Raw genomic sequence first — 20,256 nt, 5'->3', positions numbered from 1 at the left:
GCATAGCATTCGAGATTGCAAGAAGCGTCTCGTTCACTGGTACTTTCTTGGCAAGCAAGATGGGGGAGAGGATATATATTTATTAGACAAAAGGAAAAAGAAGGGGAAGGAAATGCTAGATGGGGGTCAGTGTTTGCCGTGCGGCAACACAAGTGTCTGTAGCAAAACTTCGGAAAAATTTGCGATCAACAACTACAAATCGCAAGAGGACTGTTCTGAACTCCCTGAACTTTCGTCTTCTGTCACGTTTCCTTAACACCCGGAAAACTGCGGCCTAATACAATTTAGACTAAGTGCGAACAGCCGTGAGCAAGCAGTTGTGCCTGTGATGTGCGATTCAATTCGATGTGTGAATCAAATGTGTGCCGCTGGAAACAAAATAAAAGAAAATGGCAAAAGAATAGACTGAGAGCAATATACATATGATTAACGTTTTCCATTTAATGAAAGAGTTTCTCTGCATCTCTTCTTGTTAATATCTGTATCTCCAAATTCTGAAGCAAGTACAACAAGAATAAGTGATAGCTTTACACCAGGAGTCATTGTCGTTGTGCGCCTGCATTACAAACCATTATGCGTAATTTGAAATGGGTATTCTCGTATTTTCTGAGTAGTTCAACTATTCCTATCTTCTTCTCGTCTTATTAGCAGGTAGAATGTAACACGAAAGAGAGAGGGAGACAAGAAGGGGAGGCAAGAAAGAAACAAGGAAATAAAGATGCTATTTACTGCTCGTTGTACTAACAGGGAGAATACAAAACGAGAGAGAGAGGAGGAGGTTCAAAGCAGGAGAGAGGGAAATGAAGAAGAAATAATGATCGCGTTCTAAACATGCACATACAAAACAACAACAACAAAAACAGAGCTCCCAGCTCCGAGCAGCAGTGAATTGATAAGCCTAACCTGTGCACGCCTCTAGGGTTTCTCATTGTGAGAAGCAAGTGTCCTACGCTCATGCACATTGGTGATATGGTTTTTCAGGCGTGAGGCCAAGACGAAGCGGGAACTGCACTGGTGGCATGCATGCGCTTTCTCGTCCGTATGCCGATAATAGTGAAGTAAAAGTTGGTCTTGTCTCAGGAGCTTGAAGCAGACTTCACACCGCTCTTTTTGATGAATTAGGGAATGTTTTAACTCATGAATACGTAATTGATGACGGCCGTAGATAGTCTTGAAGTCGCAGTGGTTACATTTATAAACCTGGGCCAGCGTAGTGTGGACTGTCCTGAAGTGCGTGAGGAAACTCAAGCTTGTCTTCAGGGCACGCGGACACTTTGGACACTTGAAGATGCGAGCATTTGCGTGACTCGCATAATGCAAGCGAAGTTCGGCCATGCTTCCTTGGATTTTACCGCAGACGAGGCACTGGATGGTCCCGTCCGGCAAGCGGCAATCGGTCAGCAATCTGGAGTCGTCAGGAACCTGCAGAGATACGAAAGCCCATTAAGTTGCTGTGTGTAAATCCACCTACAATTACACCATTCGATTTAATTGTGGAACATTGTTGATCATATTTTTTCACGTTAATAATATTTTATCATATTACTCTAAATGTTCCAACTCTATAATTACTCCTTGGAAAGTGTCGCCAGTACCACGTACAGGATTGTGTGTTGCCATGTGCACCCGCAGTAATTGCCACAGGGGGAATTTTTCGCCGCAGACGATGCACTGATTATTCAAACCAGGTAAACCGTCGTCCGTAAAATCCTCTCTGCGTATCTGCAAAACGGTGAAGTGACATTTCCAATGTAGTACGCTATGCACTGATATACTCCATATGCGTGCCCTATAGCTCCGAAGAGAAAGAATGAAGAGAAAGAAGCAACAGTTGCAATGAAAAGTAATTTAGATAGTATTTATAGAGGTAAAAACACGGAGGAAGAAGCAAGTTAACCTCGATTGTTAAGGAAAGCCCTCTAAGCCCGTTATGAAATATTTAAACAACGACTGTCAGGTGCATCAGTGCCGAGCTCTTCGCTCCCTTTTTGCTTTCGTGCAAGCCGTTCGCCTCATCGAAGAGCTGGAACAGAACTCCGACCTGTCTTCGCTTCGCGCTCACCATAGAAGTGCCACTCTGGACTCAGAAAACAGCGTTTATTTTATTTTGCCCGTGAAAAGGAAGCGCCTCAAGGATTCTACATGGGAAATTTCAACCATGTTTAGGAACGCTGTGCAGTTCTGACAATTTCTGAAGATCCTCCGATGATGATCCGAGAGATCCGATGACGCAACCAGTGAGTTATGCAATCATAAAGCCCACAAACTGCAATGATGTCACGTTCTGGAGAGGGCACTCGTCTCCTAGCAAAGAACCCGGCGTCCGGTGAGGGTCACGTGGTGGAGAAGTCGTTTGAGGTTGATCAAAAGACGGGAAAATAGGAGAGATGTCTTCTCCCTCCTTTGTGTTTTCTCGAAGGTCGGAGCGGTGAGATGGTATGTCACGTGGGCTAACGGAGTGCAAAAAGTGAGCAAGAAACCTGGAAGCCCCCTGGAAGGCTCGAAGGGCAATAACGTTGCCAGATGAGAGCCGGGCGCTCAGTCGGTGCTCGTCACGGTTCTCAAAAATAAAAGTAAAATTAAATTTTTCTACCTTTCGCGTCAAATAGCGCCAAAATATTTTGCAGGAATATAAAGCGAGACAAGAAGACTTCAGTAATGTAATTTTGGTAGGATTCTGATGATACGAGATTAAGTACGCTGTGGCACTTTAATTCATCCTTAACCTCTTTGAAGTTGAGTTGGGAAACATCCCATGTCATCATCGCTTTGAAATGAGTTACGTTGAAATGAGCTTTAAAATTTGTTTGAATTGACATTGTTGTCGTTGTCAGATGAAGAGACCAACGCTGCTAACAAGCAAGGAGACAATGCAAACAATATACAAAAAGCAATAAAATCAGGTACCGATATGTAACATTGCAGAGGGCGTACATGGTTAAGGAACATGTGTTGTAGGGGTAGGGAGAAGGGTAAGCTCCTTTCTAAATGCATCGTGGGCATTGCATACTCCTTATTTCCAACCGCAATGAATTCGAGCTGTTCGAATCATAATGAACGTCCCGAAGTTATTCCTCCGAGAGTTCATATTGCTAGCTGCAGCCTCACGTAACGCGATATACTACTCAAGAAATGTTGATGCAGGTTTTTGTGCGCTACGACGGACGGTGTTGCATGCAGCTTATATGCAGCTACTAGACATAATCAGTTCAACGCACTTCGGAAAGAGTAGTATCTATTGCTCTCTGTCCAATGTTACCTGACCACACTTTCGTAGCTTCAATATCGGGAGTGTCGAGCACAAATTTCTGCTGCAAATCGTTTCTGAAGCTTTTTGAGTGCTTGAAAACAGAACAACAGACCTATTTTATAATTGGTGGGAGTCGGTGGTGGGTGGTGTTGGCGGTGACAGAACCGCATTCCACCGACCACAAGGCAGAAACTGGAGGTGTGTTTGTGTGTGTGTGTGGGGGGGGGGGGGGGGAGGATCAACAAATAAAATACATTTCATGTTGCCAATTCCCAGTTGTGCAACATGCTTTCCTGTACATTAATAGTTATTTTCTTTGGTTTATTTAACGGTTGCGCATTAACTTTTAAAGCGTGTCTAATTGAAAAACTAATGATGCCGATATAATACACGTGGGCACAAATCTCCGGCATGAGTCTGTATTCTTGAGCCATATCGTAATCCGTCTTTGGCATTTCTCTTGCGTTGTGGACGTTAACAGTCATGAGTTTGGGATTTTGACCAAAATACAGTCTATTTGTTTGTTCTCATACTTGCACGGATACGAACGGAGAATCTCGCCGTGAACTTGCTGACTCGTTGAACTTCCATTTCGTCATTATCGTCAGCGTCGCGTGAACACACCTCATGTGAGCCGGGGATGGGCTTCCATACACTTTTTTCGGTATTTAAATATAAATACAAAATGCTGCGTGTTTTCATGTATTTAAATACTGCCTATAAATACTTTATGATGAAAGTAATTAAATACAAAATATAAATACATTAAGGCAGTATTTAAATACTCTATCTACTTCGGTAAATACTTTGAGCCGTCCAGACACATTATTCTTTTAAATTAGTGTACAAATGAAACCACCTGTGGATGCATGTCTGCCTCACACAATGCCCACATATTTCTTTATTTTTCCGTCATGCAGTGTGATAATTTCAGCATCTTGCGTGGGCCGACTTTCAATTGAATGGGAAATCGTCTCCATGAGTCTCAGGAGCAGCGAGAGGGGTACTAGACAGGATGGGCCCGGGATAAGAACCGACGACGACTCAAAACCAGCTAATGAACTCGTTATCGCTTCTTCCAGTTTTTCTATGTTGAATAAAGTGTTCATTTGTTCATTTGCTGGTTTTGAGTCGTCGTTGTCGGTTCTTGACCCCTGTCTGTCCTGTCAAGTCCTCCCCCCCCCCGCGCCGCTCCTCGTACTCAAGGAGATGTTTTTCCGTTCAATCGTATACACTAGAGTCACTAAATAGGGAGCAGAGTAGTGACACTGAGCAACGCCGGCGAACGAGGCCGCCATCTTGGGTCCGGCGCGGCTGCGTCGCCTAGCAACGGGACGCCAATCTTCCCCCTCTCCGCCGGAGAATAGCGCGCAGTCGTACGTACCAGCTCGCAACCGAGGAAACCGGTTTCGGATGGAGGGGACTCAACATGGACGTTTGGACATTTGCAACGACGCTTGGAAGGAGAATGCACGCAGTGGCGTAGCCAGACCTCCAAGGTAGGGGTGGGGGGTAAGGTGGGGTGGGGTGGGGCTCTATACGTAAACACGCCCACTCGACAGACACACAAAACAGACGAAGCACTGAAATCAGTGCTTCGTCTGTTTCGTCTCTTTGTGTCCCCTGCACCGGGGTTTTATCGCTTTTAGGATGAACCACCAAACAGCCCGGTCTTTATCGCTTTTTAATATACTGTGATGTCCAATGAGGTGGTGTCACGAGATTGGAAGGATTTTGAAAAGCTCATACTTTGGAAACCATTCAAGTGTGCCGCTTAGATAGACGCCACGACCTGTAAGAACTTTCGCGATCGTCGCACTGGTCCCCCCTACCGCCCATATTTATTTTCTCCTCGGATTTGCATAATTTGCCTGGGTCGGTCAGTGGCAGGTATTGGGGGCTCGCCCCCCCCCCAGCCCCCTCGTGGCTACGTCACTGAATGCACGTGACACGATCGGGCAATCGCGAACACCGAACGGCAGCTCCAGCGCGGAAAAGGAATACGATACTCTGTACCCTTATTTAGTGACTCTGGTATACACCAGCTTGCTTGCCTCCTCTACTTATGTTAATCGACTTTCCATCTTCAGCGACGACAATGCAAAAAAAAAAAACACGTGTCAAAAAGTGTCTGGTGCGCTGCAGCCATTGTCATGAGTTCCCAGTGAACTAGAGTCACTAAATAGGGGTACAGAGTATCGCATTCCTTTTCCGCCCCGGAGCCGCCGTTCGGTGTCCGCGATTGGGCCAATCGTGTCACGTGGTTTCTCCTTCCAAGAACTCGTCGTCATATTGAGTACCCTCCATCCAAAACCGGTTTCCTCTTTTGCGAGTTGGCTCCCCCCACACTGTTCTCCGGCGAAGAAGGGGGACGGTGGAACGAGTCGTTCGAGAGGCCGAGAGAGCACTCAGTGTCTTGTACTCGGACATAAAGTACCACACAAAGATAGGGTAGTTGTGAATCCGCAAGGTCAAGATACAGCATGCATTGGACGTGTACAACGTAATTACTATGGCAAGTCTCACCCGTACTCGTCGTCTCTTGAGTCCCGTATGGCTAGAAGCACTTTTCTCGTCCTCATGCACAAGGCGGATATGGCTCTGTAGCTCTGTCGTGGTGACAAAGTCCAAGATGCACTGAGGGCACGCATATCGTTTCTCACCCGTATGTCGGTAATAGTGATCCAATAGCTTGTACTTTGAGATGAATTTGAAACAAGCTTCACATCGTTCTTTGTTTGTACCGGCATGTTTTGATTTATGCCTGCGTAAATTTTGCGCGTGCATAGTCGTGTATTTGCACTGATTACATTTATAAGTCTGCGCGAACGCAGTGTGGGCCCTCCTAAAGTGCTCGATGAAAAGCAGGCTTGTCTTCTGAGCACATGGACACTTTGGACATGCGAAGATGCGATCATTTGTGTGACACGCGTAATGTCTGCGAAGCCGGGCCATGTCTCCTTGAAATTTGCCGCAGACAAGGCACTGGATGGTCCCGTCCTCCAAGCGGCACTTCTTCAACAGCCTCGAATCCTGGGGAGCCTGCAGAGGTAATGAGGCCCATGAAGTTGCTCTCTGTAAACCCCTCGAGAATTAGGCTGCTATATACATCCTTTGGACATTGTTAATTCGGGGTTAACATTGTTATTATTTGAAAGGTACGTATCGACAGAGCGCATACCGGATCGTGTGTTGCCATGTGTATCCGCAGTAAATTCCACATGGGGAATGTTTCGCCACAGACGATGCATCGATTATCCAATCCTGGTAGACCGTCGTCACCAACAGCCTCTGTATATGCCTGTAAAGTAAGGATGCAGCATTTCCATTGTAGATAGTCTGAAAGGAGTACTCTCTGTTCCTGTTCCTTTGCCTCTTTGTTCCAGAGTATAGCCTCTGTCCATCACACATGATTGTAATGCTTGGACAGTGCAATCGCTAAAACGATTTTTACCTCATTTATTCCACTTTTCGAAATATGTAACTCTAAAGTAACCAGGGTGTCGAACCGAAACGTTTTTCGTTCCGGTTTTCGTTCCGGTTACATCATAAACGATCCGGTACCGGTTCTGCTCCGGAGCAAAAAAATAACGGTTCATACCGGTTTTTAACCGGTTCCGCTTCTGCTGGGAATATTTATCCCCACAAAAAAAATCAATGTTACAAAATGTAAACCCGTTTATTCCGCATACATAATATTTAATATTAATAAACAGCTGTGAAATTGGTAGCTCCTGGTTTCTGTTGGTTACTGTCTGTTCAAATAGGCTTTCTCCTTCTTGAAGCACATGCTACACACTGACTTGTTTGTCGTGATGTCATACGTAAAGTACTTTCTTGCTGGGTTGGAGCGATCGCGTCCCATCTGAATGTCTGTTGCTACTGTCTAGCCAGCAAGCACCACCGCACGAGTACAACGCAAATCGAGGAACACCTTCACTCACAAACGCGCTCGACGGCTCCGTTGTATTTTCTTCGTGTCCTGTCCACAAAAGAGTTCCCACTTCGTACGGGCTTGCCCTCGCGTATACGTAAATGTATTCAACTTAGCTGCTCTCAAACAAGAGACGCGTTGCGCGACATTACCGATAAAGAAGCCGTTATGCAGCCCCCTTGGGTCTCTGTTTAGTTGAGGAGAGTTTGCGGGGATCAAATTAGAACGAACAGTACGGCACATTGCTAGAGTGTCACATGTACCTCTAAGCCTGTGTGCGTGCGCGAACGATAAACCATTACAAAGGGAGCCTAAGGGTCATAGTATACCGACATACATTCCACCGTAACCGTAACCCTCGTATGGTACCCATGACATGACTTCAGAGCACACGACGTCTGTTTCATTCGCCTATCCGTAGTACAAACCGGCGAAGTTTTTTTTGGACCGAAAACCGTTAAATATATTTTTCGGTTTCCCTCCTGAGCGAAAAAAAACGTATACGGTTTCGATTCCGTTCCGGTTCGCACCAAAATAGCGGTTTTTTTCGGTTTTCGGTTCCGGTTTTCGGTTCGCTCCGACACCCTGAAAGTAACTAAGTTACTGTAATGTAGTAACTGTAGTTGTAACTACAGATGCGTTTCAAAAAGGCAAGTTGCTATTTTATGTTACTTAATTGTGACGGCAAAATACATATTGGGTGCGAGGAAAGGAGGAAGTCACTGAAACGGTTAGCCAGCTGCAGGACTCGAACCCACATGTTCTCTGTTCCAGCTTCAGAACATCAATTTCCACCCTATACATACAGGGTGTTTAGTTTTATATACTTTTATATTTTATTTAAAAAGCTACGAGAGCAGAAAATATGTCGTTTTTTTCAGGCGGATACCGTCTCGAATTTAGTATGGAAGTAAGAGATGATTAATTTCCTGCAATTCATTAATTAACTTCTTAATTAGGTAGTTTCGGCAAAAGCGAGATAGCAGAATGAGAGACCATCCTGGTAGAAAGAAATTGTATATTTACCGAATCTTGAAACACGTACGTACTTAAAGTAGCACAGAAGTCATTTTTAACACCCAGTTTTCTTCCTATAAAACTGTTAAGTTTGCCAGTAAGATGCACCATGTGAAGTAATTTACACCACAGAGTCATAATTATCGCAGAAATTGAATTTCAAATACGCCGCAAAAAGCGACCGTGCGCAACGGTGGTGAAGAGCAGTACCAGCCTGTGATCTGCCTGGAACCTCGCGCTGACGCTATAAGGAGAACGCTCGCTGATTGGCCTAGAAAAATGTTGTCTGCTACTCCGCTGTCGTCTGCTACTCGGCTGTTCGGGGTTCTGATAAAGCCTTTCTCCTTGCTCGGTAATGCTTCGGCCGCTCCTTCTATCCCCAATTCTCCGGGAAAACTGGCAAAACAGGTTTACGGTGGCAAAGGGACAAGGCGCTGACCCCCACTGATCGGCAAAATAGAAAGAGTCTCCTTATGCCGTCATCGGTGACGTGCCATCATACCTCCTCATCCTCGTTATAGCTGGAGTGGCGAGTTAAGAGTGAAGGCGCGGAGCTATGTTTATGTGAGTTTTTTTCTGGGAAACAAATTGCACATATCAAAACCTTTCGCGCTATTCGGTATAATGACACACACACTTTCATCAGATGTCTTAATCTGAAATTTTTTTGGATGGCCCTCTGTCCTCCTTTAAGTTGAAATATCCATCACCAAATTTTAATATGCAAATGAACCGAAACCAAAACCGCGGCGATCGGAAACGTAGCAGCACACGGGTCATTTTTTATCAGAGGGCCACGTGATTGGGAGCGACAACTACTACTGATTACTGGGCAGTTTCATCGCCGGGAGCGATACTCTACCCCATTGCTGGTGATGATGCGGGGAATGAAATAATGAGCCCCTTCACAATAAGGATCCAAGTCCTGGCTATATGACTGGCTGTGTGGCATGGCGAAGTGATATTTCAATGCACGCGCTGTTTCGTGGGTCTTAAAAAGATAGAATGGCTTTCAACGAGAATTGTCTTCTGTTCTCCTATGTCGCTTTCACCGAGAGTTCTGGAAGGAGCTTATTAAAGAATTTTATGTAATTAGTCATCATGTAGGGGCAGTGTCATATTGTCCTCCAAAGGGTGTCCGCAAAGCCGTACAACTCGACTGCAAACAGGACATCTGTGCTGCTTTGATAGCTTTTTAAATTAACATCCTGTAAAGGTTAGCGCCGCGAAGAAACTGTGGCTACGAGCGGCGTACAGACGAGGACAGATGGAGAGAGGACAGCAGGAAGGGGTTGGGGACGTGGGGTTAGTATGCGTTCTGGGCCGGCTTCAGGGGGAACTGTGGCGACATTTGTGTGGAAAGACGCAGGGAAAACCTTAAACAGTACAGCTCGTGACAGGACTCGAACCCGCATCACCTCGCAGTCTCGGCGTGGAAAGCGATCATCTTAACCACTACGTCACGGAAGATGGTGTATACCACAAGTACGACATCAATATACTGGCAAGTCTTACCTGTGCTCGACGTGTCTTGGGTCCCGTATGGTCAGACATACGTTTTTTGCTCCCATGTACATCTCGAACATGCTGGTTTAGTCTTGAGGCGGTGACAAAGCCGGAGTCGCACTGTTGGCACGGATGGGTTTTCTCTCCCGTATGTTGATAATAGTGAATTACAAGTGCACTCTTTTCGAAGAACTTCAAGCAAGCTTCACAGCGTTCTTTAGAGGTGATCCCGGAATGTTTTAGTTCGTGACTACGAAAAACTTTGTTGTAGCCAGTCACGAAGTTGCACTGACCGCATTTGTATCTTGGAAAGTGGACAGTCCTGAAGTGGTTAACGACAGCTCGGCTTGTCTTGTAGGTGCCTGGACACTTTGGACAACTGAAGATCTGAGCATTCACGTGACTGAAGTAGTGGCGGCGAAGACCGATCATGTTTCTCTGGAGTTTGCCGCAGATACGACACCGTATGGTGCCGTTCGCCAAGCGACAGCGACTGAACCACTTGGTATTATGGGGAACCTGCGGAGATAAGATAAGGCACATTCAGTAAATGCATCACCGATAATGAGATTACATATGTGTGCTCATGTATAGTTTATAGTTTTTACAGCGTCAGCTGCATAGTGAAGACTTCGCCGAGATCGCGTCGTCGTCGTCGTCGGCATTCGCATGTACATATGTGCGCTCAGCGCTGGGAGTAAGGAGGAGAATCCCGCCAGTTTACAACCGCTATCGATGGAAAGTGACATAAAAACAAAGTATACATCAGTTTTACAGCGTCGCCTGTGCCGTGCAGCTTCTCAAAGGGCTCGTGGTGGCTGCGTGCTACTTCTCGCTTCGCGCCGCGTCAGAACGCATCTGTGACTTTATCGTGTATGTAGTCGCGCATTACCGCACGCACAAGCTTCTCGTCGTCCAAGGCTTCAATGCGGACGTATCACTGGCCAAGGACACCACTTTCCTAACTGACGTGTCCGAACAACTGGACCTTCCGCTGTGCACCGACATCTGCCAACCCACAACTAGACATGGGTCATGCATAGATTTGACGTTCCAGAACAGCCCCCTCGTTCAGGACACCCACTCACCTCCCCAACCATTTCAGCGACCACAATCAGTGCACATCACGCTTCAATACATTCGTCTACATACTTTCATCCAGCCTTATTTCACCACAAGCACAGCTGATGCTGAATTTTGGGTTACACGAGTCATAACCGTCCTGTAATGTAACAATATGACTACTTGGTACCGAAAAAGGCACCAACGATCGCTTTCGTCACCATTTTGGGTGGTAGTCGGGTGTTACGGTGGCCCCGGTGGTAATAAGCGAAACAACGAGAGATGAAAGATGAAAGTCATTGAAAAGGTTAGCCAGCTGTAGGGATCGAACCTACATCTTCTGGAGAAGGCGTGTTAGCTTAGCTCAATTGGTAGAGCCCTGGACCGGCAATCCAGAAGATGTAGGTTCGATACCTACAGCTGGCTAACCTTCTCAATGACTTCCATCTTTCATCGTTAATTTCTTAGGCAAATTGAGGCTTTGTATGTATTTGTCCCTTCTATGTTGTTCCAGCCTCAGAACATCAGTTCTCTCATGTTCATCAGTTGCCATCTGCGTCGATCCCGTCGTATGAATGCGTGCATGAGTGAGCAAAAATGTAAGAGTGAAAGGAGGAGTCCTGCAGGGTCGCTAAAGGCCATTGTACAGGTCCTTTCCTCCCATGTTGGTGAGGAGAAGAAAGGGATTGACCTAGAACGCCGCCATCTCCGTGAACAACGGATATCTTAGTACGTGCCGAAATATGCCCGAGTATTGACGGTGGCACGATATGCAATAGCAATTTAGAAGGGTGGGCACGTGATAAAACACGTGCACGGCGCTCTTCGCGCGATACGTGATATTCGCGTAACGTGGATTCGCGCGCGTGGGGTTTTAAATTTCCCGCCACTCGTTAGCCTGTTAACACCGTAACGACGATGAAGCGATTAAGCCCCCAGGAAACCTGTGCCGCGAATTGAAGTTCTCGCGAATCACTTTGTTCGAAAACGCGAAAATATTTCCCACGCGGAAAAAACGACTTCTACAGTATGCGCGCAATATATGCATTGAACAGTCACTTTCAAATGACTTTGACTTTGGACAAATGCATGGTACGATCATCTGCATGACAGTGGTCCTACAGCATAAGTTTGACAATACCGGACAAGCGCAGAAACTTGGGCTGGTTGGTGGAACAGCATGCTGCGATATTTGTGACGCTTATGTGTGTGTACCTTCAGTCCTTGTCTTTCGCATCCCAAAATATTGCAGTATGACAGCACAGGATGTAATTCCCTGCGCCGCGGACTCACTATACCAGAACGTGTTGATGGCCGCGCTGGGTGGGGTCACCTGAGAAATTTCAGGGGGGGGGGGGGGTTCGCAAAAATGTAGGAAGGGTGTACACCCCCCTGGAGGGAGGTGTAGGAAAATCCCTGGACCTAATGGAAACCATTCGTACGCTACTCGCCCGCCCGCAAATACAAGTGTATTCACACTTGAGAAGCTTACCGGGTCGTGCGATGTCATGTGCCTCCGTAGTTGAATCCAAGATTTGAAGGCAGCACCGCAAACAATGCAACTGTTTCCAAAACCAGATAGTAATTCCTCATCTGGCTCGTTATCAGTAGCAGTTGCACCTGATGCCACAGGAAGTGTCCTAGATGTCTGCAAGGGACAATTCTTGGTAACAGTATACTAACGTCACGAAGCAGCCATGATCATGAACGAAGTATTTAATTATCGAGGGTCACGTTCTGGAATTGCATAAAATGGCAAAAAATAAAGCAAAATACCGGCTTGTCACAACAGGGAACAAAAATTTCCCGGTAACGCTTCGACGTCTTGCGAGCATCCTCATCAGGCCAGCAAAAACAAAAACTTGAAACCAGACTTGTATATGCCTTCGTTGTGCTTTTGCACTTCCGGTAGAGGACTCCTGTGACCAGCCGCAAGTCACTGCTACAAGCGCGTGTTACTATCAGCATGATTCTAGAGAAATTTCCGTACTCCCAACTCACGTTAAGGTGCCAACGTTTCTACACCTTCAATGAAAGATGAAAGTCACTGAAAAGGTTAGCCAGCTGTAGGTGTCGAACCCACATCTGCTGGATTGCCGGTCCAGGGCTCTACCAATTGAGCCAAGCTAAGACGCCTTCTCAGTGACTTCCAGGGTGCGTCATCTGAAGGGACAAACCAGCCACTCTCTCACTCATCCTCCTTTCACTCTTACATTTTTCCTCACTCATACACACATTCATACGACAGGGATCGACGCAGGCGGCAACTGTTGAACATGAGAGAACTGATGTTCTGAGCCTCAGAACATCAGTTCTCTCATGTACACCTTCAAAGTTAAGTTTAAGTTAAGTTTTGAGAATGCGTTCAGCCAGTGAAGATGCTGGAACTTAATTGGTACGTAAACATAGGGGGGTATGGCCATTTCCAGAATCCTAGCATATTCGTAGAGATAACAGTGTCTGCTTGCAATAGTCACAGAGTTCCTCTACCGGAAGCTGCATAAGCAACAAAGACATAAGAGGCTGTTTTCTTGTTTGTTTTTCCTGGTCTGATGAGGACGCTCGTGCATAAGCGCGCCTACACATTATAGCTAGGGTAAGGTGGGGCTAGATGAGACACATTTTTTTGCTCGACTCCGCCTGTCTCAGAGACGCGTTGTTCCATGCTCTTGAAACTTCACTCATACGTGGCTCTGCGTGTCCGCTTTATTACACGTGACAATTCTCCAGATTCGTGCATGCGTTAAAGAGAAAACAATTCGTTATTTCTGCCTGGAATGTAAAGACCGGCAAAAACGGCACTATTTTCTGTAGTCCTTTTTCTGAATGGAATATTTATTTCACTTGTTTACGAAATGTCCGTTTTCTTGACATCTGTGCAGCAGCGTTCCGCAGGCTTATTCTGTCAATGTAAGCCCACGATGTATTTCTTTATTCTTTCATCCATATATAGATGCAAAATATGGGCACTCTTGGTTATCCGGTGTTGAACGGAAAAAATAATCCGTCCGACATATGCACCGGGAAGCGACCAAATGTACTGTAATTTGGAAACGGATAAGCAATTATTAGGTGGCTTTATGCTTGTTTCACAGATATTTCTTTTTACATATTGCCTTGGACTTTCCAGCAATTTTTTCTATAAAATAAGTAAGATAAGATAAGTAAGATATTTCCAGCGAAACAGAAGTGCCCGCAACTGCGAGAGACCAGCGAGTCGTGACACCGGCGATGCCTTGATTCCAAAGGACGGCGGAGCAAAATAACACCGAGTTCTGTGCGGTTGTATTGCACATCATGTGGCCGGTGTGGGCTCAAGGGAGTTGTGTTGGAGTTCACGGGCTTTACTTTATCTGCTTGGATTGCCGAAACTAATTTCTATATTATTTTTATTACCACGGCGTGTCTCATCTTGCCCCGCGCGATATCTAGTGTTGAGTTTTTCCTTTTTTTTTTCTTCTTGTTCTGTGTTTATTTTAGACCGGCTACGCCTGTTCTGTGTTTACAGGCCAGCACCTCCGGGAATGTGCTTATGACTAGTGTTTTTTTTTAACACACAAAAACTTCAGTTGCAAATTCCTGTCTCATCTTGCCCAACCTTACCCAAATCGCTGTTGCCTCTTGTGCGAAGCCTGTCTTTCCCGTTATGAGACCCCCTCCTGACTCTTAGTCTACGTTCAGATGCACTACGTATATAGTATATAGCCGTTGAGCTATATTGAGAAGCAACCTACCTCCAGACAGGCAACGCTGTGCTCCACCAGTTGATCATTACTCTCGAAATCCGAATTGCAGGAGAGGCATCTGTGACCGCCTGCAAGGTCTTGCAGCACTTCAGCTGCCGCGTCTGTAGTTTCAGCTTCGACTTCTGAAGTAGTAGTCGAGACGTCTATGTTCTCAGTCATGGTTATCACCTGATGACAGGAAGAAGGAGGGATGGAAATGCTCATGAACTGTAATCTGAGCCACCTAAGATAAGAACAGAACACGCATGCGCCACTATCTACGGAGAAGGAACATAAGTAGCAGCTAGGGCTAGGGCCCCGTGTTATCGGGTTTTACGATTCTTGAAAATCAGGGAGGGTGTAAAAATCAGGTTTTATTTCAGGAGCCGTAAAACCGGGTAAAATCGGGACATATTGGACGGAAAAACAAATTTTCGGGTTAAAAAATCGTTATCGCATTTCAGATGAACATGACATGCGGAACAGCTGTACTGAGTGGCCAAAGCTTTTCATTCCCCAGTGCCTGAATTTGTGACTGCATTGGCACTTTGCAAGTTCATTTTCGGCGTTTTTCGGGAATTAACGGAAGTGACGAAGATGCAGATCAGGGGATAAAAGCGGCATGGTGGAAGGTGTGTTGCAGATAAGAAATGAAAAAAAGAAAAAGAGAGTGAGGCAAGCTAGCTGGCGCATACCTGAAAATGACATCATTTCCATGAGGTAGAGGCAACACAAGAAAACAAGCAGACAGAAAAGGATAAATGAAGAACGTCAGCGTGCAATGGGCAATTTTTAGTGGAGACACTGCATACGATGTATAAATCAAGCTGCGTTGCTTGTTTTGGGGTGCACCTCAAAATAATGTGATCGAAACCTACTGCAAATAGATGTCATCTCACGATCAAATGCAGAGTGACGCTCGGAAATCTGCCGAAGAGCACTTTTAGGCTAACCTCGACCACAAAATACCAACGCCGAACTTGTACTATAACCTAATAATAAACTATCCAACGTGCTATGTGGTCATGATCGAGCTGCTAAGCACACCGACTGCTAAAAATTAGCATTCCTTCGCTAAAACGACTTCGAATACCCGTGAGTTTGAGTGATCAAATTGCTTTTAAACACGACATCTATCATATTACGAAGCAATCGAGCCTTCTCCTCGATTTTCCCGTGAACCTCAAGATGTGTAGAAAGGAACGAGGAAGAGTAGCGGCGACGAACGACAACAACGAAGACAGCGGCAAGCGACGCGCGAGTTATGTCACATGCAAAGCCTTAAGAGCCTATGAACTTAATGATGAAAGAAGCAAGTCACTGAAAACAGAACACCTGGCTAAACTTTGCAGTGACTTCTTCATCGAGTTATGTCATTTGGATAATTTTGGAAGCGCGTCTCGTGGAAGAAGGTATGAAGCAGGTTGATTCATTCATCAACAATCTTTCTTTTTTTCTCCGCCATCTTGAAGTCTACGTGAGCACCTGGTACAGACAGTTGGAGAGGCGATAATCCATGTATAGTTCAGGAAAGCGTCCCGAGGGCGTCAAGGTGATCTCAAGCCCGTTAACCTTGATGAGCTGTTGCAAGAGGACGGATTCAACGGAACAGTCCACTCGTGCACGGTAGACGGCATCGTGCGCTCTGAAGTGCGCGTGGTTAACGTGGCAAGATGGCGCATGCTCGCTCGTGGAGCTCAGTGATGTCGATACTCTGAAGGAAGCTTATCTAATGACTCTAGTCGTAGCTATCTGTGTCTAGACTGCGGAGAAACTACCTTTTCTTGCCTTCTACTGCCCGTTTCTTGAAGCCGATCCGCCATCTTTACTGAGGACCTTCTGATCTAACCCGAGGCACAGTCTCGACGCCCGCACCGCCTAGTGCGTGCCTGAGGTGATTAACCCCAATTCAACGACCCTACCTTTTGTAAGATGGCAAGTTTCGAGTCCGTTAGGCTTCGCATTCCCGTGTTTCTCCTGCGCTAAAAGTGAATCAGATGGGGTTGTTGAAATGCATATATATAAAAAAAAAACTTCTAGTCCACAGAATTTTATAATTCTTACATTTTTATATTCAGTATATGACCTTCTCGACTTCTATGCAATATTTACCTTCCTAACGCTTTCACTAATTTTTAAAAAAACGAGTGGTCCCGATACAGAACTACACCCCTCGCTTTTTTCAACTTCGACGCATTCATCAATCACCGAAAGCTTGTTATTCGCAAATAATAATCAATATTATGTTCTTTATCAATATTAGCGGTATCGCACGCACCTTGATTTGGAAATGTGAACGAATACTTTGTAATTAAACGTAATTGGAGTAGACTTACATGTCAGTGCACTAAAACTGCAGGGTCGGAAAAACTGTTCCCGGAAGAATTTGTGTATACCAACCTGGCACACACATGAAAAAAAGAAACGAGCCGGTGGCTTGGGAGGCTCCCAGTATAGTTGGTGGCTCAAACTCTCTGCTATTCCATTGAGGACGCAAATTCACGTGCCACAGCGGCGCACCATTGAATGAGGATCGTGCACATGACGTCACGCACAGTCTTTTAATCACGTGACATGGGAAAACATGGGGATGCGTCACAATACCGTCATAGTGTGGGCTGAATGAAGCATAGCAGCGTGCGTATTTACAATTTACTCTCGTAATTTTATGCGTATAGGGCTGTTGCGCTAAAGTTTGAGGAGGGCGACTGGAGCGCCACTCTCACCCCTACCGTCGGAATGCTACGACACGCGGCCGCTCTTGCCCCGTATGCATAACTAATAGCAACGGGTAGGACGCGTCAAAGAGTTCGCCGTTTTTTTTTTTTTTTTTTTCGAAATCGAATTTTACTCGAATGGAATCGAACTCTACTAAAAATCGTAAACTGCTGTTGTGTCGTACGCATAGCAGCAAGAAGATGGCTACGGCCAAAAACTTGCCAGCCCAAGAAAAGTCAACGGAAAAGATGTCCCCGAAAGAAATGTCCCCGACTGGCAGCGCTAATCCGGCTGCCGGCGATATGCAGGCGGCTGTGTTGTCTTTTGAACTCCAGAACTAGCTAATTCTTAAAATATGAAGCCCTGAAATAATTATTCCTGACTGCTGCCGCCGTTTACCGTTTTCAGTCATAGACTTACAATGCGGCTATGTCATATCCACGTATAATTATTATTGTGTAACCTGAAGAAGTGCCATCTCGTGCACGAAAGACTTGTTACCATGTGTAGATAAATAAGTTGCTCCTACCGTTTAATATCACTCTTTGATCTACTCATCACCGGCAACATGACATCGCCTATTTTTCTGCCTTCGTATAATTATTGCAGTAGACAAATATCTGCATCCGTTCTCATGAAATAGAACACAAAAACTTGACCAGATATACGTTTCGTTTTCTTGTATTTGCTTTGCAGTTTTCTGCTTTTTATATTAAAAGTCGACTGTGCAACCGATGCTTCGGATAATTGTCGCTGTGTGACAGTAAGATCTCGAGTCTAGGGACGATGAAAACAGACACACACAGACAGAGTTTGGAGGCATCTGTATGTGTCTGTTTTCCTCGTCCCTAGTCTCCGGGTCTTACTGTCATGAATTACACTCACCAGCTCACTTGTTTTTATAAATTCTTTCACTGGGTCGTCGTCACCAGAAACTCCATATATACATATACAAAGAAAAAATATAGACGAAGCTCTTTGGAGCTCTTACAAACATATACATATACAATATATAGCCTCGTGTATATGTGCACAACCTTTGTTTCCGTACGCATTAAGAAAAAGTTAGACGTCTGTTTGAACGAGGCGGACACATGATAGCTGATTCCAAATCTAAATAGTCGAGAAGTTCGCTCAGAGGTCCCAGGAAAGAGCAACTATTTGGGTGTTGAACCACAAAACAGTTTGTGTTTCTTTTAGATGTCCCTTAATATTGTTCAACTATCTTCAATTATAACGACGAGCGTTTTGTTAAGTCCCCATTGAATTCGATGAGCACCCTGCGAATTAATCTTTGCCACGTTCTTGTTAAGCCTGATTTTTCTCAGAATGAAATTTATACTTTGGCACCCCCAGTGCACCAGAGAAGCACACTAAACGCCCTAACAAACAGCATCATTCGGGACATACACGCGTTCTACATATGTGCATCGTGCCGCGCATTGTACAGATGTTTCAGCGACGTTTTTAGAAAGAATTTGTCGATCCTTTTGACTTTCTTGTATACGGAAAACAGATGATAAACGATAACGCCACAGCAAGTTAGCCAGCGTAGACTGAGTGTCGTCTGCTAGGGAGCGGCCGTGTGTTGAAAAGGTCGCCACTAGCGGCGCTGACACGCAAGGTTTGCTGCGCCGCCTGGCCCAGCGCAACAGGCCTATACTGCAACAACCCACGGCATGGCGTGCCCTCCTACTGTAACTCTGGTGCGGCAATGTGTTTTCAGAACTCACGTGACCAAACGAGACGTCACTGCAGAAGCCTCATTGAACCATATGGAATTCGCCACACGTTGCCAAGATACGGGGATTCAGTCCCGCGTGTATAGAGCTGCACGCTTCAGACTGCCGCGTGAACATGGAAAATAGATATGTTATCTGTTTACTGGTGAATCACGGAAACCGGTTTGTCCAAACCAGAGCTTGTACACTTTACAGGCATTGAACGTGTGATGAATTTGAATTTGTTAAGAATTAATTAATATATCACTCACCCATCAGAGTTCTGCCGTCATACATGGGGCACGGCACGACAACTGACACACTCTGTACGCGACACAAGGGTGGCCGGAGGTGCAACTCTTTGAAAACCGGTTCCATCCCACTTGTTCCCTCCCTGTCGTTCCCCGTTTTGCTCGTTCTGTCGCAAGGTCATTCCTCAGCGTTGAAAGCAAGGAGAAAGGAAACATACTGAAAAAGGCCTGAGGGGGGGGTATATTTATTAGACGAAAAGGAAAAAAAAAACGGGGAAAGGTCAGCCAAACGGGACGTCAGCTTTCTATTCCGGATATGAATAAATAAATAAATTTAAGAAATAAGAAGTAAATAGAAAGAAAAGAAAAGAATCAAAGTAAAAAGAAAGAAAGGAAGGAAGGAATAGGAAGTAAATAAATAAAGAAATTAAGAAAGAGGAAATGAATAAAAGGAAAAGAAAGGAAATTAGGAAATAAGGGATAAACTAACAAAGGATGAAAGATTAGACAAGATTAGACATGTAGATTAAGACAAAGATGAAAAAAAAGATGACTAACAAACGGTGAAATATGATGAAATGGATCACAGAAGATTACTTTAAAAGGAAAGGATGAGGTGATTGCGCTGAGGGTGAGAGTGGGGCACAGAAGAATGAGATTGCACGACTGAGTTCACAGGCTGTTCATAAGACCTGAATCGCTCAAGAAAGTCAGAACTGCTTTGGTCGGGATCCGGACAAAATGTCCCTGGAGAAAACGGCCTCGGACGAAAGGTCCCCGGACAAGATGTCCCCGGCTCCCGTCACTCACTGCCAAATTAAAGTTCCTGCTACATAGTCGTTTGCACTTCTCCCTTTTTCTACAACAAATAGACAATTCCTATGATGATTTGTGACTTGGTGACGTCAGTTGATTTACCAGGTTGGAGCAGTGACCTGAGGATTAGTAGTGACACGTATGGAAGCTGAAATGTGGGGACTTATCTTCCAGCAGGATGTCCTCATCGCATTCTCCCGGGAGAGAGAGAGAGAGAGAAATACATGATGACGATGATATGGGGATGTCTCCCGGG

At 45.4% G+C, this 20,256-nt stretch overlaps 1 protein-coding gene across 1 annotated transcript; it reads right to left on the bottom strand.

Annotated features, from left to right (window-relative positions):
* Positions 1-431: 431 nt before the first annotated feature.
* Positions 432-19,270, bottom strand: LOC135388027 (zinc finger protein 431-like). Its single transcript, XM_064617304.1, has 8 exons — positions 19,206-19,270; positions 14,504-14,683; positions 12,262-12,417; positions 9,717-10,226; positions 6,432-6,551; positions 5,777-6,292; positions 1,603-1,722; positions 432-1,422 (listed from the first exon to the last, which is right to left on the bottom strand). Exons 2-8 carry the CDS (start codon positions 14,672-14,674, stop codon positions 916-918), a joined length of 2,100 nt encoding a protein of 699 aa, XP_064473374.1. The 5' UTR covers positions 14,675-14,683; positions 19,206-19,270; the 3' UTR covers positions 432-915.
* Between the last annotated feature and the right edge of the window lie 986 nt (positions 19,271-20,256).

The sequence above is a fragment of the Ornithodoros turicata genome, chromosome 3 (genome assembly GCF_037126465.1).
Source record: "Ornithodoros turicata isolate Travis chromosome 3, ASM3712646v1, whole genome shotgun sequence".
Taxonomy (NCBI): Eukaryota; Metazoa; Arthropoda; class Arachnida; order Ixodida; family Argasidae; genus Ornithodoros; species Ornithodoros turicata.
The sequence above is the reverse complement of the archived record's forward strand: the minus strand, read 5'-3'. Positions and strand labels throughout refer to the sequence as shown.

Excerpts from the sequence above, each read along its gene's own strand:
- LOC135388027 (XM_064617304.1), bottom strand. The coding sequence starts at position 14,674 with ATGACTGAGAACATAGACGTCTCGACTACTACTTCAGAAGTCGAAGCT. Across the intron at positions 12,418-14,503 it reads ACAGCGTTGCCTGTCTGGAG|ACATCTAGGACACTTCCTGT; the intron begins GTAGGTTGCTTC and ends TGTCCCTTGCAG. Across the intron at positions 10,227-12,261 it reads ACATGACATCGCACGACCCG|GTTCCCCATAATACCAAGTG; the intron begins GTAAGCTTCTCA and ends TTATCTCCGCAG.